Source organism: Suricata suricatta, chromosome 8 (assembly GCF_006229205.1).
Source record: "Suricata suricatta isolate VVHF042 chromosome 8, meerkat_22Aug2017_6uvM2_HiC, whole genome shotgun sequence".
NCBI lineage: Eukaryota > Metazoa > Chordata > Mammalia > Carnivora > Herpestidae > Suricata > Suricata suricatta.
In genome coordinates, this window is record NC_043707.1 from 48217037 (window position 1) to 48236574 (window position 19538).

At 36.8% G+C, this 19538-nt stretch overlaps 1 protein-coding gene across 3 annotated transcripts in view; it reads left to right on the forward strand.

The window, feature by feature from the left end:
* RSBN1 (round spermatid basic protein 1) overlaps positions 1-19538 on the forward strand; it is a 45926-nt gene that overhangs the window by 7755 nt on the left and 18633 nt on the right. For all 3 annotated transcript variants that reach the window (XM_029946194.1, XM_029946195.1, XM_029946192.1), the window contains exon 2: positions 4287-4960. In XM_029946194.1, coding sequence (XP_029802054.1) covers positions 4287-4960 — 674 coding nt within the window. The remainder of the gene's footprint in view (positions 1-4286; positions 4961-19538) is intronic.

The following is a 19538-nucleotide window of genomic DNA, read 5'->3' on the forward strand; positions in this document are numbered from 1 at the left end:
CGAGTTATTTGTTATGTTCTAGGACTATCTTAGTACTTTATGTGCTTTGTTTCATTTACTCTGCACACTGATTTTATGAGGAGGTACTGTTACTTCCCCCATTTTACCAATGAGGAACAAGGTGCAAAGAAATTAAGTTGTGAAAGGTAATATTCTGAGAGGAAGTTCTAAGGACAAGCATTCAAATCCAGCCAGCGATTCTTAAATACCATAATATAAAGGAGAGGGGGTGGGGGTGAAGTAAGGCAGTGTTACAAACATACAGTGATCTTTTTTGTCAGGTTTTTATATGAAATGGAAAGGGCCCCTAATAAGACCCAAAATTTTATTTTCAGAAAACTTTAGCCTTTTTCTTTATGAGTAATAAAATATAAAAAATTGTACTTGCTTTGAAAATATATATCCACCATGATTTTTTAAGAATTGAGGATATTACATTTTTTTAATTTCTAGGTATAATTTAAGGGTAGGAATGGTGATAGTAATTTAAATTTTGTAATATTTGGAAAGCTCTTTTTTTTGCGTTAATGAAAACTTTCAATAGTGATGTTAAATGATGCTATTTGATGGTTGATAATTTTGGCACATATGAGGATTTTATTGACAGTATCATGTATTAGTCTAGTTATAGTTATAATGACATTTTTTAAGACAGCAATTTGTGTCTCAGATAAATGGGTCTTCCTCTGTAGACTTACATACTTCTCTTTATACTTACTCTCACAGTTTGATATGTGAAAGCTTTCCTTAATCACAGATAATGTGAGTAGCTTGGCTCTTTTTCTGTAAAAGAATTGATGTCAATAGATTTTAGCTTTTGCACTAGTGAGGAATACTAAAAATGTTACTTCCTGAGTATGTGCTCTGTTGGAAAGCTAAAGCAATCATCCAGGAATGGAAAGATTGTGAAAACTTTAGATAATGATACTTTTAAGAATTGAGATATAACTGACATACAACATTGTGTAAAGTGTAGAGCATATTGATTTGATACATTTATTTTGCAAAGACATTGAATTTTAATTGATGTTTTTATTTCAAGGCAGGACAACCTTGATATTCTCACAATACAGCAAGGGTTATCTTACTGTGATAACCTTAACCTTGTATATGTATGCCATTTTCAATTAGTTGTCATCATAATAATTCAAAAGTAAATTTTGTTTATTCATTGAAATTCATTAGCTAGTACTACACAAGCAGGCTCCAATTTTTCTATAAGCAAAGGTGAGCCCTCTGTATGCAGCCTTAGATTAAGAATAAAAATTTGAGGGGCACCCGGGTGGCTCAGTCGGTTGGGTGGCCAACTTTGGCTCAGGTCATGATCTCACAGTCAGTGGGTTCAAGCCCCGCATCAGGCTCTGTGCTGACAGCTCAGAGCCTGGAGCCTGCTTCAGGTTCTGTGCCTCCCTCTCTCTGCCCCCAGCCCCCCCACTCTGTCTCTCAAAATAAAAAATAAAGACATAAAAAATGTTTTTTAAAGAATAAAAATTTGAAAAACAGGATTAACATTAGAGGATTAGAGGAGAAAGATTGAAATTTATTTCATATTTAAACTTTTGTCATGTTGAAATACGAGATTACAGTCAATTTAAGGTCCTTTTCATTTCCTTGTACAGTGGTTTTTTTGATGGGCCATGTTGGAATGAGTTTGGAATAAAACCCACAGAGAGTTGGCCATGTTAGAAATACCACTGGTAAACTGATAGTAATATAGAAAATGTGTTACAATCAAGGCAGCACCTTCTTGGTGTTAATTTCAGTGGCAGATCTAGGTCACAATTCATCTCCTGCATACCAAATACCTCCTGTGAAGCTCAAAATAACAGGATCTATTCAGAGTTCTGTTCTCTTCTCTTCTCTTCTCTTCTCTTCTCTTCTCTTCTCTTCTCTTCTCTTCTCTTCTCTTCTCTTCCCCCTTCCCTCCCCCCTTCCCTCCCCCCTTCCCGCCCCCCTTCCCCCCTTCCCCCCTTCCCCCCTTCCCTCCCCCCTTCCCCCCTTCCCTCTCCCCTTTCTCCTTCCTTCCCCCTTCCCTTCTTCCCTTTTTCCTTTTCCTTGAAATTGCTAAAACATTTAGCAGAGGGTGATTAGATGACTCTTTCAAAACCTTTATATTTAATGGCATTAATGTTTAGTTGCTTGGGAGAATTGCCTAAATTACCAATTTTTAATGTGGGAAAAGTATTTAGATTAATTTTACTTGTAAGAAATATAAATGACTAAGTGTTTTAACAAATTCTTCAAAGATTTTTTTCTCTCAGAGTAAAAGATGAACCACTTTTTCTCTTGCCAATTTAAGCAATCTGATTACATGTATAATTTTGGTGTATGGTCTCAGTGGAATTACAAGTGATGTTTTGCAAATGAAGGGTTTTCTTTTTGTTGTTTAAAAACATATTAAACAGAAATAAAGTCATTTGGTATCTATGCACTGTAAAGTTTTTGACTTATATTTTTCTTAGAAGTTTTTATAACTTGTAATATCTGGTGATTTGGAATAATTTTGTATAGAGTACTGCAACTATCATATTTGCATATTATACTAAATACATTATTTACTGTAAATTTTGGTTAACTTGTTCTGTCCAGGTGTAGTGATAGGATTAATTGGAGTATCTGTCTTAACACTGAATTACTTGAATTATGTCAGAAATACTATTGTTGGGTGGACAAACTCTATGGCAAATACCACATGGAGCTTGAAAGGATGGTTAGGACTACACCTGATATTTTAATCCTAAAGATTTCTTGCTGGATCTATTTTCCAACTAGTAAATGAAACATGCTATTCTATTTTGGCTTTGTCAATCCATGATAATCCCTTAAAAATTAAAAATAAAATTTTAATTTATAAAAGTAATAATATGTTTATGGTAGGAAATTAGAAAATACAGATAAGAAAAAAAGACCGACATTTATAATCCTACCAGTCTAGATAATTACCATTAACACTTTGATAGGTGTTTCTTCAGATATTTTTGTGTTGTAGATGTGCAAAACATAATGTAGATCAGTCAGACTTATTGTTTTTAGGTCCTTTGCATCTCCCTGGAATATTTTTCCCTAGAAAACATGCCTTGCTTGTTTTATTATTTAGAACTCAGCCTAAATGTCACCTCCCAAAGAGGAGTTTCTTCAGCATCTAGAGTAGCTTACTGACACTTTGTTTTTCTTGCCAGACTAGATTGTAAAGTTGAAGAGAGTGGAGATTAGATTGTGTCTGTCTTAGCAGCATTTCCCCAGTGTCCCTGGCACTTAGTGGGTACTTAATACATGTGTGAATGTTTATTGTAAACATGGAGTCAGATTATACACATGTCAGATGCTCTGGAAAGAAAGGTAAGGTCTGTATTTCTGACTTCAGAGTGTTTACAGTCTAGAGGAGAGGTAGATGAGATATGTGATCACACAGAATGTGGTTAAGTGCTGTGGTATGGATGGACAGTGCTAGCGAAGCACCTCGTAGGAGTAGCTTGTTCAGATTGGGTAGAGATGAATTGTTAGTGAATGCTTTCTGGAAGATTGGCAATGTAATAAGCATTTTATAACCTTGTGATCCATCAGTTATTTCATCTGTAATATAATTTATAATGGGTGGGTAGTAATTCATTAGTATGTAATTACCAGAGTTTAATCAGTATCCTATTACTTAGAATAGACATGTAGGGGAGTCCCTGAATAACTGTCCTGGATATTTTTGTGTACCTCCGGTTATTTTCTCAGGCAGTTTTTACTTGGGAGTGGAATTTCTGGGTCTGAGAATTAAAATATTTTCAAAGCTTTTGGTGCATATACACATTTTGGTGCCAAATTGCCCTCCATGAAATTTGTACTCGTTTATTCTTCCAGCAACAGTATATAAGAATGCCGAAAAAAGAAAAGTTTATGCCAGTTTGGTAGGCAAAATGGTTTTTTACAGCTTAATTGACCTTTGATTTGCCTGTATGTGTCATAGCAAAGTATGACAGGCTTCAGTTTAGATGTTACAGTGGTTAGTGAATGGATATTCCATACAGTATGGCATATGTGAAATTACTTGGATATTTCCTTTACTTTTGATTGCAAGTCATATTAAATCATATGCTTACATTTCCATTATCTACTTTTTAGCATAGTTTTCAACCTAGAATATTATTGTATTTTAAGATCTTTATCTCCTTCATTCTACAAACATGGCAAATTCAGAGAAACAGAATAGGCCATTTAATTTGAGATCAAGTACCTTAAGAAGTTTGCATGTTGACACTAGGCCTAGCAACTAACTTCTTTTTAATTATTGTGGCCAGAAACACCAGATGAAAATGGTAAAACCCAGAGAGCTGATGATTTTGTCTTGAAGAAAATAAAGAAGAAAAAGAAAAAGAAACACCGAGAAGATATGCGAGGAAGACGCCTTAAAATGTACAATAAGGAAGTACAAACCGTCTGTGCTGGCCTGACCCGCATCAGTGAGGAAATCCTCACCCAAGGACAAATAAATAGCACTTCAGGAGTAAATAAGGAATCCTTCAGGTATCTGAAAGACGAGCAGCTGTGCCGATTAAATTTGGGCATGCAAGAATATCGGGTACCCCAGGGAGTACAAACACCTTTTATGACTCACCAGGAACATTCTGTTCGTAGAAATTTCTTAAAAACAGGTACTAAATTTAGCAACTTTATTCATGAGGAACACCAGTCCAATGGTGGTGCACTTGTCCTTCATGCTTACATGGATGAACTCTCATTTTTGTCTCCAATGGAGATGGAGAGATTTTCTGAGGAGTTTCTTGCTTTGACATTCAGTGAAAATGAGAAAAATGCTGCTTACTATGCTTTAGCAATAGTGCATGGAGCGGCTGCTTATCTCCCAGACTTCTTGGACTACTTTGCTTTTAATTTCCCCAACACTCCTGTGAAAATGGAGATTCTGGGCAAGAAAGATATTGAAACAACCACCATTTCAAATTTTCACACTCAGGTAAGATGAATTCACTGTTAAATTACTAAGTAAATCCAGTATCTTGATAGTATTAACCTTGTTCTGTTTCATTTGCACATACCAGCACACTTGATGAAAATTCATGGTGGTAAAGGGGGTTCAGGTTGTCAGAAGGGATTGAAAAATCTGAATTGCTTAAGTTCTTTGGGATGTGGCCTGTGAGTGGGTCTCACAAATGCTTTATGTATGTTATCTGTCATTACGAGTCTTTATGGAAAACCAGTTTGAATTTGTGAATCCAGTCTTTCACAAATCAGGTAATGTTAGTATGGAGAGTATGGAGGATGTGATTTAGATCTGGTAGCGTCAAGGTAACTTTAGTTAAGACTGACCTACAGCATGATAAAACACATGAGGGCATTGACCTATTTGTTTGCTGCGTTTTTGCTGTTTTTGTTTCTCTTCTTTCAGTAACTTGTTGGCAGTCTATCCCAGAAACATAATTTCATTTAAGTGACTTGGAAGTGTCACTAGGAAGACCGCCATAGCCTCTGCTCCTTCTGCCTATGCACTGTTGTAGGTGAACACATTTTCTGAAGCCTTGCTTGGGCAGCTAGGCTTAAGTCAGCAGGGAAATCTCTCCTTCCTAACCAGTGGTTTTTAAGCAAACATTTTTTCAGTGGAGTTATTTTAGGGCGTAGAAAGAAGTTAATAACATGTCCTAGTTATTTTCTTCCTTTTCTCATAAGGATTGTGAACATGAATGGTCAGCTGTAAGTTTGTATAATAGATGTAAATTCTACACCAAGTTTAGTGGAGAATATTTTGCTTTTTAGAGATTTATGATTATATAACCTGTTTTTTCAGGTTATCTAATAATTTGCTGCCATTCTTTTCCTTAAGACTTTTTTTTTTTTAGGTAAATAGACTGTTGCATAATAAGACTCTCAGCTGCCTGCATTAAGAGAGGTTTCAAGCTGCTTGGATTTATTTGAAACCTCCTCTAACTTGAATCTTTTTAATGATTCTTACCATCCTTGCCTCCAGTGAGGGGAGTATCCAGTTTAGATTTATGAGCTTCAGAATTTCTCTAATTGAAGTTCTCTCTGCAGTAGAGAGAGCAGGAGCAGCCAATCTGGAGAGGTCGCAAGATGGGGCTGCCCAAGACGTTGGAACACGATGTGCAATAAAGGGCTTCGTCTTGGATTTTGGCCTTGTTACCACAATCAGGTACTGAAGTGCTGACTTTTGTAGTAGATTTTCTTTTTTCTTTTACTTTTTTTTTTTAAGGAGTTTTGCCCTTTGAAGGTTAAGAATCCTATTTTTATAAATATTGCAGAGAAGGGACTGAAAACCGTTTTCCTGATATAGGCCATAATCCCCATAAGTCCCTATTTAACAAAGAGAGATATTGCTGAGAGCAGAATTAACATGCTTCGTCACTTTTTTAGTTTAGAAAATGCAGCAAATTTTCTCTTAGTGATATATGAACAAGCATATTTGAGAAAGAAGCCAGAAATTTGGGTGGAAAACGTCTTGGTTTTGTAATGGTGACTTTTTAACTTTCATCTTAGTTAGTATATAGTGGATCAAGCTTATTTGTCAATAGTACCCAGTCTAAATAGTTAATGAAAGAAGGTATCTCTAAATATTCCCTGCTGATTTTTGTCCTCCAATTACTTTTTTAAAATGGAGCTGAAATTTAAATGACTGTACCAACAACTTACCTTGAGATTTACTTTGAGATTTATAGAATAACCACTTCTTAAGAACATACCAGATTATTATTAAATTAGCTATCATTAAGAACTTCAACGACGTAAGAATATTGAGGACTACTGAATAAGTCTTGTGCTGTGGTGATCCTGGAACCTAATTTTATTTATGAATTTTCAGTCATTGGAGGAAAAATATGGGGTGGGTATGGGAGATTGAAGTAGTCCATGAAACTTGAAATTTGCATCTGTCAAATTTTGGCAATTGTTAGGATGGAAGCTAACAGAGTAGTTGAAATTAATCCAGCAGTTCATGGTTTATAGAAATACTCTCACATTTACGTCTGAATATTTGAAATGACCTATGGTGTAGGTAAGCAATTTAATCTGTGTTTTCCTCTGAAGAAACTGAGGCTTGGAGATATTCATTATTATCCAAGTTCATGAAGCTAGTAAGTAGAAGTCAGGTCACCTGAACAGTACACCATACTTCTTTACTTCAGCCATTGGAGAAGAAACTAGTGCTTTTACTTGTCTAAGATTGTAGTTAGTGAAATTAAAATATCACAGCTTAACACGATGTTCAGAAAGCTATTAATTTTTAACCAATACCTTTAGATAATTGGGAAATTATCTAAATATCTGAAATATTTTACACTTGGTTTAATAGTCTTAAGAAGTTTTGTTAAGCTCCTTAAATAAACTGAAGACACTTTTTTGTTACCTTAGTTTTTGGAAGTTATATACTTTATATATGTAGCCCTAATAATTATTTCTGACTGTTATTTCACAGTAGTTTATTCAAACATTTATTGAGAACATACCATGTACTGGACATTCTGTTCTTAAAAGGACTAATAGATGAGCTCATTCTGATGGAGGAGATGAATAGACCAACAGTTATACAGTTTTGTAACTACTAGAATAGAGGTATGCATAGGGAAAGTCCTGTAATAGAGGGAGCCCCGTTTGTGGTGTTACCTAACAGACCTGAGGTGATTAGAAAAGGCATTTTATTTTTTTTATTTTTATTTTTTTTCTTTTTCATTAATCTTTTTAATTGGCATCCAAGTTAGCATAGAGGACAACAGTGATTTCAAGTGTAGATTCCTTAATGCCCCTTCCCCATTTAGCCCACCCCCCCTCCATATCCTGTCTAGTAACCCTATGTTACTCATATTTAAGAGTCTCTTAACTCGCTAGTGGTTCATCAATTTTGTTAATTCTTTCAAAGAAGCAGCTTCTGGTTCCATTGATCTGTTGTACTGTGAGTTTTTTGTTTTTTGTTCCTTGTGTGGTTTGGTGTCAATAGCATTGAGCTCTGCTCTAATCTTTATTTTCGGTCTTCTGTGCTTTGGGGTTTTGTTGTTGTTGTTGTTTTTGTTCTTTTTCCAGCTCTTTGAGGTGTTAGGGTAGGTTGTGTGTCTGAGACCTTCCTTCTTTTTTCCTTCCTTCCTTAGGAAGGCCTGGATTGTTATATACTTCTCTCTTATGACTGCTTTTGCTGTGTCCCAGAGGTTTTGGGCTGTCGTGTTGTCACGTTCATTGACATTCATGTACTATTTGATGTCCTCCTTAACTTTGTGGGTGGCCCATTCATTCGTTAGTAGGATGCTCTTTAGTCTCCAACTATTGTTATCTTTGCTCTTTTTCCCCCAGTGGTTGAATATGAGTTTCATGGGGTTGTGTTCTGAAATTATGCACGGTATGATGTCGATCTTTTTGTACTTGCTGAGGGCTGACTTGTGTCCCAGGACGTGGTCTGTGCTGGAGAGTGTTCCCTGTGCACTGGAGACGTATGTATCTGGCACTGCTTTAGGATGAAATGTTCTAAATATACGTGTTTAGTCCATCTGATCCAGTGTGTCATACAAAGCCACTGTTTTCTTTGTTGATTTTCTCTTCAGGTGATCTGTCCATTTCAGGGAGTGGGGTGTTGGAATCCCTTACTATGATGGTTATTTTTAGCAATGAGTTTCCTTATGTTTGTTAATAATTAATTTATATATTTGGGTGCCCTCATATTTGGAGCATATTTTCAAATGTTATGTCTTCTTGGTAGATAGACCTCTTAATAATGATAGAATGCCCTTTTCATCTCTCGTTATAGTTTTTTATCTTAAAGTCTAGATTGTCTGATGTACGTATGGCTACTCTGGCTTTCTTTTGGTGACCATTGGCATGAGAGATGGTTCTCCCTCTGCTACTTTCAATCTGAACGTGGCCTAAGGGCTAATGTGGGTCTCTTGTAAACAGCATATAGATGGATCTTGTTTACTTCTCTGTTCTGTTAGCCAGTGTCTTTTGACTGGAGCATTTAGGCCATTGATGTTTAGAGTGAGTACAGAAAGATAAGAGATTTTTGCCCTTATGTTTCTGGTTGAGCAGGTGTTTCTGGTGGTGTACTCTGGTCCTTTCCAATCTTTGTTGCTTTTGGTCTTTTTCTGCTTTTCAATGTCTAGAAAAGGCATTTTAAAGCATGTGATGCTTGAATAGAGTCTTGAAAGAAGATTAGTACTTAGCTTGATAAGGGCATTTTAAGCAAAGAGAGAAACAGCCTATGCAAACACACAGAGGCATTCGAGAATATGGTACTTGCAGGGTGCTTGCTATGGGAAGAGCACATGTTGACTGTTGAGGGGTGGTGGGAATTAAAAGAGAGACAAGATCAAGATTGTGAGGAGCTGGGGTGCCTGGGTGGCTCAAGTCAGTTAAACGTCCGGCTTTGGCTCAGGTCATGATCTTACCATTTGTGGGTTTGAGCCCTGCGTCGGGCTCTGTGCTGGCGGCTAGCTCAGAGCCTGAAGCCTGCTTCAGATTCTGTGTCTCCCTCACTCTCTGACCCTCCCTTGCTCGTGCTGTCTCTCTCTGTCTCTCAAAAATAAATAAAAACATTAAAAAAAAAAAGGATTGTGAGGCGCTTTATGTGATGTGCCAAAAGAAAGTTAGTACTTTTTCCCATAGGTAATGGGGAATCACTGATGAATTTTAATAGTGGAGTGCTATCAAGTCACGTTTGCCAGGATTATGCAGTAATGTGATGAATGGGATTGAGGAGGAGAATGAGATTGGAAGCTAGAAGACTTGTTATATGACTGTGACAACCAGATTAGAAATGATCGATGTCTAAACTGATACTGACATTAGAGAGGAAGGAGTGAAATCTGAGAAATAATTAGAAGATGAGATCATTGATTTTGGTGAGGGAGAGTAGTCTTTTTTTTTAAATTTATGTCTTTATTTTGAGAGACCAAGACAGAAAGCGAGTGAGGGAGGGGCAGAGGGAGAGAGAGAGACAGAATCTGAAGTAGGCTCCAGGCTCTGAGCGGTCAGTATAGAGCCTGATGCAGGGCTCGAACTCACGGACAATAAGATCACAACCTGAGCTGAAGTTGGATGCTTAACCAGCTGAGCCACCCAGGCACCCTAGGATAGAGTCTTAAAATATGGTTTGGATAAATGGGCAGATGGTGGTTCTGGTCACAGAGTTAATACAGAGTTGAAAAAGGTGGTTTTTAAGGATGGAAGGAGTTGATGAGGAGTTCAGGTTGTGTTGGAGGTGCCTGGGAAAACTAAAGGTTATGAATGTCCATTAGGTAGTTTAATATGTGGATCTAAGATTGGGCGATGTGTGTAGGCTGGAGATGGAGTAGTTGGATCCATGAGCATATGGGTGACCCAGGGACAGCATTAGAATGGAAAAGAGATGAAGCTAAGAATGAAATCCTACGATGCACCCACTTGTAAGTATGAGGAACGTGGAAAAGAGATCAAAAAGAAAGAGAAGGTAGAAGGAAGATGAGGATACAAGTTTTCTGGGTTTTAAGAATGATGGAGTAATTCAGCATCACACTCACAGGAGGGATCAAGTAAGATAAGGATGGGAAAACGGCAGATTGCTCAGCAGGGATCTTATGGGAACCAGCACTTATCAAGACCAGTGCCTTGCAAACCATGGCTAAATTATTGTAAGTTATGGGGCGGTTTGCTCTGTGTATGAATTTGGCATCACCAAAGAGCTGTCTAGAATTGCAGACTCTCAGACTACTGCCCACATCTGAATGAGAATCTGCTTTTTTGCAGGTGATTTATAGACCCATTAAGGTTTGGAAAACACTACTTTAGAACTTACCTACAGTAGGTTGAGGAAGTAAAATGTAGGTTTGTTTTGTGCAAGAATAATTCTAGCTCCTGTTATTTTTACATTTTTAAATTATTCTAGTGGCAAAGCTAGGATGCATATAAAGTTAGTTTTTGTTTCTTTTCATATTCTATAAAACTCAAATATTCTAACACCAAAGGAGGTAAGTTCATGATAAACACCAATTGCAGCACCACACTGATCCCCAAGTTTGATTACTTAACTCTTAGCAGTTGATACAGGATAACTTTGTAAAGTTGAGTTTCTAATCTAAAGAACTACATATGTATACACAATATGGTATTTTTATAATTCTGTAGGATTATTCAGATCTACTTACATGTTTTTTAAGTTTGTTTATTTTGAGAGAGAGCACATGTGTGTGTGCACAGAAGAGAGAGGGAGAGAGAGAGTCCCAAGAGGGCTCTGTGCTGACAGAGCCCGATGTAGGAGTCCAACTCATGAATCGTGACCTGAGCCCAAACTAAGAGTTGAACACTTAATCAGCTGAGCCACCCGTGTGCCCCAGATCTAATTAAGTTTTAAATAGTTATTGGTTAAATAACAATTTGATCAGAAAGTTTATTTGTGGAATCTTTTGGTTAGTTAATGGAGAAAAATTAGTGTCCACTTAGAATATATTTCTTCCTAAAATATATGTATTTTAGGAATAAATATAACTTAAGATTTTTTTGCTTTGGTGTTATAATTGGTGTAATTATTGGCTTTTTAAAAAAACTTTTTTTTAACGTTTTAAATACCGCCATCTGGGACTATTTTCACCTTAGATTAACTAAGTCATCGAAGGGTGTATACTGAGAAGGATGTGTATGTATATGTATGTGCTGAGGAGAGAGGCAATTGATTTAAAAAGCATATCTGCCATAGTAAGGTTTTATTTTATCTGGCAAATATGCATATGTTCAGTTCTACTTAAAATTTTTTTTCTGTATACATATAATATTGAAGTCTGTTATATTGAGGATCATGGCTCTTTATTTAGGTAGCGGTAGAAATTCTTATAAATACTGCCTTTATTACTATAAAACAGTAATGTCTACTTCCCAGAGAAAATCAACAACTGTTATTTCTTCATTGTGGGTTGTTGCAAGGCCTAAAATGGGCTTTTTAGGTGCTCTTCATCTTTGATTAATATAATTAACATTTTATGGTGAATTGGTAGTACTAATTAATAGTTGAGCTAGTAGAGTGCTTTGTAGCTTGGTAAATAACAAACTCTTTACGAGCTACACATCAGTGTGTTATATAAAGGAGAAATAAATGTTTTAAGTAGCTGGCTTTATAAAATAAAGCATAGAAATGGTAGGTTTGGTTCTTTTTTCCCCTCTCATTCTAAGTACAGCTCATAATAAACTCATTTTGACTCACACTGCTTTTTCACTGTATGTTTTAAAGTGGGATTGCCTTTCTGTTCACAAGTCACAAGGTTAGGAAGATTGCTGGCTAGCCTTTTCCTTTCTGCTTTTAAAAACAATCAGCTTGAACAGGCTTCTTCCTAAAACATGAGTTCTGTAGAATTATTAACCCCTGTCTTCAGTGTGAGGTGGGATGAGGAGGCAGGTCCATATACTGTATTTCTGCTTGATGTTTTTCTGAGTGTTGATTAATTTTTAAATTTTTAAAAACTTTAAAAAAGTTTGTTTCTTTATTTTGAGAGAGAGGGAGGAGAGAATCCCAAGCAGTCTTCTCACCATCAGCATAGAGCCCAGCACAGGGCTGGAGCTCCCAAACCGTGAGACAATGACCTGAGCTGAAATCAAGAGTCAGACACTTAACGGACTAAGCCACCCATGCACCCCTGAGTTTTATTTTTTGTTTTATTTATTTTTTCTTAGAAGAATTTCTTTTTAAAACATTTTAATGTTTATTTACTTTTGAGAGAGAGAGAGAGAGAGAGAGAGAGAGAGCAGGCGCAGGCAAGCGGGCACAAGTGGGGGAGGGGCAGAGAGAGAAGGAGACACAGAATCCAGGGCAGGCTCTAGGCTCAGAGCTGGCAGCACAGAGCCCAGTGCGGGGCTTGAACCTACCAACTGTGAGATCATGACCTGAGCTGGAGTCAGATGCTTAACTGATTGAGCCACCTAGATGCCCCTGAAGAATTTCTGTTTTAGATCAGCTTTAGGTTTACAACAAAATTGAGGGTAAGGTACAGAGATGTCCCATATATTCTCTGCCCCATTATAAGCACAGCCTTCTCCACTGTGAACATCCACCTACCCACCCCCATGGCATATTAAATAACAGGCGATGAACCTACACTGACTCATCATAATCACTCAAAGTCCATAGTTACCTTCCAGTTCGCTCTTGGTGTTGTACATTCTGTGGGTTTGGACAAATGTATAATGATGTGTGTCCATCATTATGTTAGCTTACAGAGTATTTTTGCATCCTAAAAATCCTCTGTGCTCTGCCTCTTCATCTTTTTCCTTCCTCTCCCAACCTCTGGCAAGCCCTGATCGTTTTACTGTCTCCATAGTCTTGCCTCTTCCAGAATGTTATATAATTGGAATCCTGGTGTGCAGCCTTTTCAGATTGGCTTTTTTCACTGAATAACATGTATTTAAGGCTCCTCCATGTCTTTTTCATGGATTGATAGCTTTTTTTTTTTTTTTAATAACATCTCCTATCTGGATGTACTACAGTTTATCCATTCACCTATTGAAGGACATCTTGGTTGCTTTCAAGTTTTGGCAATTGTGAATAAAGCTGCTGTCTTCCAAATTTTTAACTGACGTAACGACTGTCTTTATTAAAGTGGGTGCATATGGTGCACAGTCGAGCTTATGTCACTCTCAGCAACTGATAGAGGATGACTTTGTGAAGTTCAGTTTCTAATCTAAAGGACTATGTAATCTATTTACAGAACAATGTGTATGTTCAACTGTAATTGCTTAAGCTTTTATAGATATATATAATTTTTTTTTAATTCATGAGAAGCTAACCTTTCTTATAGGCATTTTCTCCCTTGATTACACAAGCCTTCTCCCCTCCCCACTTTGCCTTCTGATTATTACTAAAGGTTGTGTTTCCTCTGGCATTGTGTCTCTTGCTTCCATGGTAGTCTTACTTTTTTCTTTTCTTTGGTCTCTGTTTATCTCCCTCCAATCCTCCTACTACTCCTCTACTCAACTTGTTCTTTGCTTTCGAGTGCCATTTCCAGGCCAGAGTTTTTCAAACATGCCAGATCCTAAGAATAATCTGGGGTTGCTAGTTCCAAATATATATTTGGAATCTCAGGTTCCTCTCCTGGAAATTCTGATTCATTAGGTCTGGAGTGAGGCCTGAGATAAATATTTGAAGTGATTCAATTCCTATGAACAGGCAAGTTTAAGAAACTTTTTAAAAAATATATAATTTGTCAAATTGGCTTACATAGAACAGCCAGGACTCTTCCCAACAAGTGCCCTCCTCAGTACCCATCACCCACTTTCCTCTCTCCCCTACCCCACATTTACCCTCAGTTTGTTCTCTGTATTTGAGAGTGTCTTTTGATTTGCCTCCCTCTCTGTAACTATTTTTTTTCCTTTCTCTTCCCCCATGGTCTTCTGTTAAGTTTCTCAAGATCCACTTATGAGTGAAAACATGATATCTGTCTTTCTCTGACTTATTTCACTTAGTATAATACCCTCCAGTTCCAACCATGTTGCTGCAAATGGCAAGATTTCATTCTTTCTCATTACTGAGTAGTATTCCATTGTTTATGTAAACCGCATATTTTTTTTTTTTATCCATTTATCAGTTGATGGACATTAAGGCTCTTTCCATGATTTGGCTATTATTGATAGGGCTGCCATGAACATTGGGGTACATGTGCCCCTATGCATCAGCACTTCTGTATCCCTTGGGTAAATTCCTAGCAGTGCTGTTGCTGGGTCATAAGGTTCTATTTTTAATTTTTTGAGGAACCTCAACACTGTTTTCCAGAGCGGCTGCACCAGTTTACATTCCCACCAACAGTGTAAGAGGGTGCCCGTCTCTCCACATCCTCACCAGCATCTATAGTCTCCTGATTTGTTCATTTCAGCCACTCTGACTGGTGTGAGGTGGTATCTCAGTGTGGGGTTGATTTGTATTTCCCTGATGATGAGTGTTGTTGAGCATCATTTCATGTGTCTGTTGGCCATCTGGATTTCTTCTCTGGAAAAGTGCCTATTTATGTCTTCTGCCTTTTTCTTCACTGGATTATTTGTTTTTCGGGTGTGAAGGAAGCTTTTAAACTATATAAGATCTACCATTACTCTGTTTTCTTTCATTTGACCTGTAGATATCATCCTTGCAGATTTTAGAGAAATCATAAACCAAGGACTGTTAGAGATAATCTTGTCTAACCACTACATAGTGCAGATGTTTTAGAAAATCAGTTTGGAGGTGATAATTATTTATAAGCTTGTCTCTTCTTAAGGTTTCATAAGGCTGCCCTGGGGGCCCTCATCATTGTCTGGAAAGCTTGCTTCTTTTCTTTGGTCAACTTGCTTACTGGTTCATGAAGACTATTCAGACTTTTTATCTGTTTGCAGATAGAGAAGTTCCCACCTCCTCCTCAAAAGCTAATCTTTCACCTGTATTCTAGATTCTGTTCCTCACTTTGCTTAGGATTGTCACAAAATACACGTAACAAAATTACTATTTATTTTTAGATATGTAATTCATTGGCATTAAGTGTTTTCACAATGGTATACAATCATTGCCATTATTCATTTCTAGAACTTTTTCATCATCCCAAATAGAAACTGCTCATTTTGCTTAGGATCTTTACCCACCCCCACCCCTTTAACCTTTTCCGCCTCCATTTCCATATAATGTGCAAATTATATTAGGTGAATTCTTTCTTTCATTTATAATAAAATACTAAGCTTTTTCTTTCTCCCCAGAAAGAAATCCTTCTGAATTTGTGGTTTATTATTTCTTTGCATCTTCTAATATTTTGTTATGCATGTATATGAACATAGAAACTATATATAACTATTTTGTTTGATTTAACACTTTATAAAGAGTATTTTACATTGCTTTGGTTCAATATTGCTTTAGAGAATTATGTTGATAACATCTAAGTGTAATTCATCTTAACCACTATATTTGTGTTTTGTTGTATGATTATATCGGTACTTATTCTCCTGTTTTGTACATTTAGGTTGTCTACAGTTTTGTAATATTATCATATTGCAATAATATGTATGTAGGGGTATTTATCCTATATACATCTTCCCTGAAACTTACTTGCCTTTTTCTCCCGTCCTGGGATTCCATGACTGTTCAGTTGATTGAATTTAGTGACTCCAATAAGATCTTTATTTTACCATTACATTTTTTTGGTAGTTCAGATAGGTTTGGAATTCTAGGTTGGAGATCATTTTCTTGAGATTTATAAAGGCATAGCTGCAATGTCTTTATTTAAGGTTCTGGTGCTGCTATTGAGAAATCTAGTATCGTTATGATTCCTGATGTTTTCAGGTGTCCTGTTTTTTTCTCTTAGGAATCTTGCCTTAAAACCTCTTTACTGCAGAATTTCAGAATACTGAGGATAATGTGCCATGAGATGGCTTTTTTTAAAAAGATTGGACTTTGTTTTTTAATTCATTTTGAAATATTTCAGACCTACATAGAGGTGTGAAGAATAATAAACACCTGTATTCTTACCACTTGGCCCAAGGAATAAAATGTTACCAATACAATTGAAGGCAACTTCCAACCCATGTGATTTTCTCAGATTTCATTGTATGTGAGCCTTTTTGTATTCACTCTAATGAGTAGTTAGGCCTTCTCAGTGTGGAAATATATATATCCTTTTGTTTGGGTAAGTTCTCTTGTATTCTTTTTGGCTATTTCCTTAGCTTAGTCTTTGCTGTTCTTTTTTCCTGAAATTTTTATTAGTTGGATGGTAGGCCTCCTGATTGAACCTCTAAAGTTTTCCTATCACCCCTTTTATTTTTCTTTGTCTTTTTTTGTCTACTTTCTGGGGAGATTTAACTATCTTCTCTCCTCCTACTGACTTATTTCACCTGTGATGTTTCAAATTCAAGACCTTTTTCTTTTTTTAATTTGAATAATTTTTTGTTTCACAGATCCAGGCTGGTCTTTCATCTCTCTGATGGGATTAATCATCCTTGTTTTGAAATTTTGTTGTAGTTTGTTTCATCAAGTTCTTTTTTTTTTTTAAATCTTCTTTTTATGTTAGATATTTTCTTCAAATGTCTGGTGATCTGTTGATGTTTGAACATGAGTCAGTAGAAAACTGGTTAGAAATTGTGAACACAGAGGTGGGGTTTGCCATTTGATTACTGGGTAGGGAATCTGGCCATATCATTATAAGAAAAGCTCCAAATATCAACATTTAGAGATCTTTTCTATGGGGCTTTTCATTTGTACAGCTAAGAATCTACCACATTTTTTTTTTTTGCCAGTGGAGTAGAGTAGTTTTTATCTGCTAGAATTCTTGGAGCTGAACTATGGAAGTGGGTAGTAGAGTTTAATATATGGAATTTAACTTAATTGTCTGTTGTCAGTATAATGGCCCTCTTCCATGCTTATGCCTGGTATCCTTGTTTCATAGTCTCTTTGGTTCATTTTTTCCATAAAATAGGATAAAAGAGTATGGGAGGGTGAGGACTGGGAAACAGAGGTGGAGGGGTCTAACTAATTCTTTAACAAATTTTAAACCCATTTAGTTCCATGCTTTGTTTCCCACCTTCTACTTAGCCTTTCCTTGATTCATAAACTGCCTTTTTGGTTGTCTTGTATGTAAGTACTCAGTATTCAAATTTTTCAGTCTGCTAATTCTCTTGTGTGCTTTTCCCCTTATAAAAAATGGTTTGCTAGCTTGTACCTGTCATATTTTAGTTTGGTTCTCTGAGCTTCTGGGGTGTATAGCCTTTCTGTTTTACTCTCACTTGAGTGGATTTTGTTAAGGAATAGACAGAAGTCTTGTTTTGTCTGCCATGTTTAAATAGCAGTCCTCTTCACCTTTTCACCTTTACCAGGTTCTTCCTATTAACATCAAACCATCACACAAAAGAAGACCTAAATGGAGATAGGTTATGTTCTTGGATTAAGAAGAGCCAACATCAAGATGATGAAAAAGAAAAGCAGTGATGGAGGAATGCTCTATCCGATACCAATACATTCTAGAGATTTAATGATTATGGGGCACCTGGGTGGCTCAGTTGGTTAAGCATCTGACTCTTGATTTCGGCTCAGGTCATGATCTCACAGTTTGTGAGTTTGAGCCACGTCGGGGTCTGCACTGCAAGTACGGAGCCTGCTTGGGATTCTCTTTCTGGCCCTCCCCTGTGCACGTGTGCGCACGCTCTCTCTCAAAAAATAAACTTGAAGAAATAAAGATTTAATAATTAAATAAGTATTAGTTTATGAACATTGTTCAGTGAAACAGAAAAGTAAGTCTAGAAATAGGTCCCAGTACTTACAGGCATCTGATAATAAAATAATATCTCAAATCACTGATGGCAGAAAGATGATCATGTTGGGACATCCAGGTATTTATGTAGAATTCATCTTTGTATCCATATCACTGGTACCAAGGTAAATTCCTAAAGGGATCAGCAATTTAAATGCAGAAAATGGAGACCTAAATGTAATACAAGAAAATATGGAAGAATTCTTTCATAACTTTGGAGTTCAAAAGGTCTTTCTAACTATGACCAAAACAAAACAGAAATCCCTATTAAACACAGTCAAAAGACAGGTTATGAAAAATTATATACAGTTCATATCACTGACAGAATATTAAGAATTCTAGAAATAGGTAAGAGAAATAAATACCAGCAACCCAATTTAAAAATAAGCAAGCATTGTCAATGGGTAGTTCACAGAAAAAGAAATACAAAGGACCTTTCATCTCAAGAGTGAAATTAACACTAGTAAGATGGCGGTTCTTACTTACCAAATTAATAAAAATCCAAAAGCTTGATAACATTCTTATTAGTGAGGTCATAGGGCAACCCATACTTTCTTATAGTGCCTGGGGAATGAAAGTTTATACTCTTCTATCGAGGTTTGCTCAGTCTTAACATTTAAAAAAAATTCTCTCTCGATCTTATTTCCTCCTCTCTTCCAACCTTTTTTATTTTCATAGCCTAACTTTTTCAAAGAGTTGTTCACACTTAATGTCTTCATTTTCTAGTCTCTCCTCAGACCACTGGTTTGTTTCTGCCCTCATAATTTATCTGAAAACCCTCTCATGTTAAGGTCACCAGTGGGCATTAAAAAAAATTTTTTTTTAATGTTTTAGTTATTTTTAGAGAGAGGGAAACAGCAAGCACGGGAGGGGCAGAGAGGGGGAGGCACAGAATCCAAAGCACGCTCCAGGCTCTGGTGAGGTCTCAGCACAGAGCCTGACACGGGGCTTGAACTCACGGACTGTGAGATCATGACCTGAGCCGAAGTCAGACGCTTAACCGACGGAGCCACCCAGGTGCCCCTACCAATGTCTTAAAACAATACAGATTTATAGGTTTTTACAATTCTGAAGGCTCTGAAGGAGAATCTGGGTTGTGTTTGTTTGTTTTTTTTTGCCTATTTTAGCCTCTAGTAGTTTTCTGTTGTTACCTGGTTCGTGGCCTATTCCTCTATATTGATAGTGCACCATTCCATTCTCTGGTTCCATCATCTCATTGCCATCTCTTCTCTGCAATCAAATCTCCATGCTTCCTTATAAGAAATAAGAACACCTGAGATTATACTTAGGGCTCACCTGGATAGACGAGGCTACTCTTCCCATTTC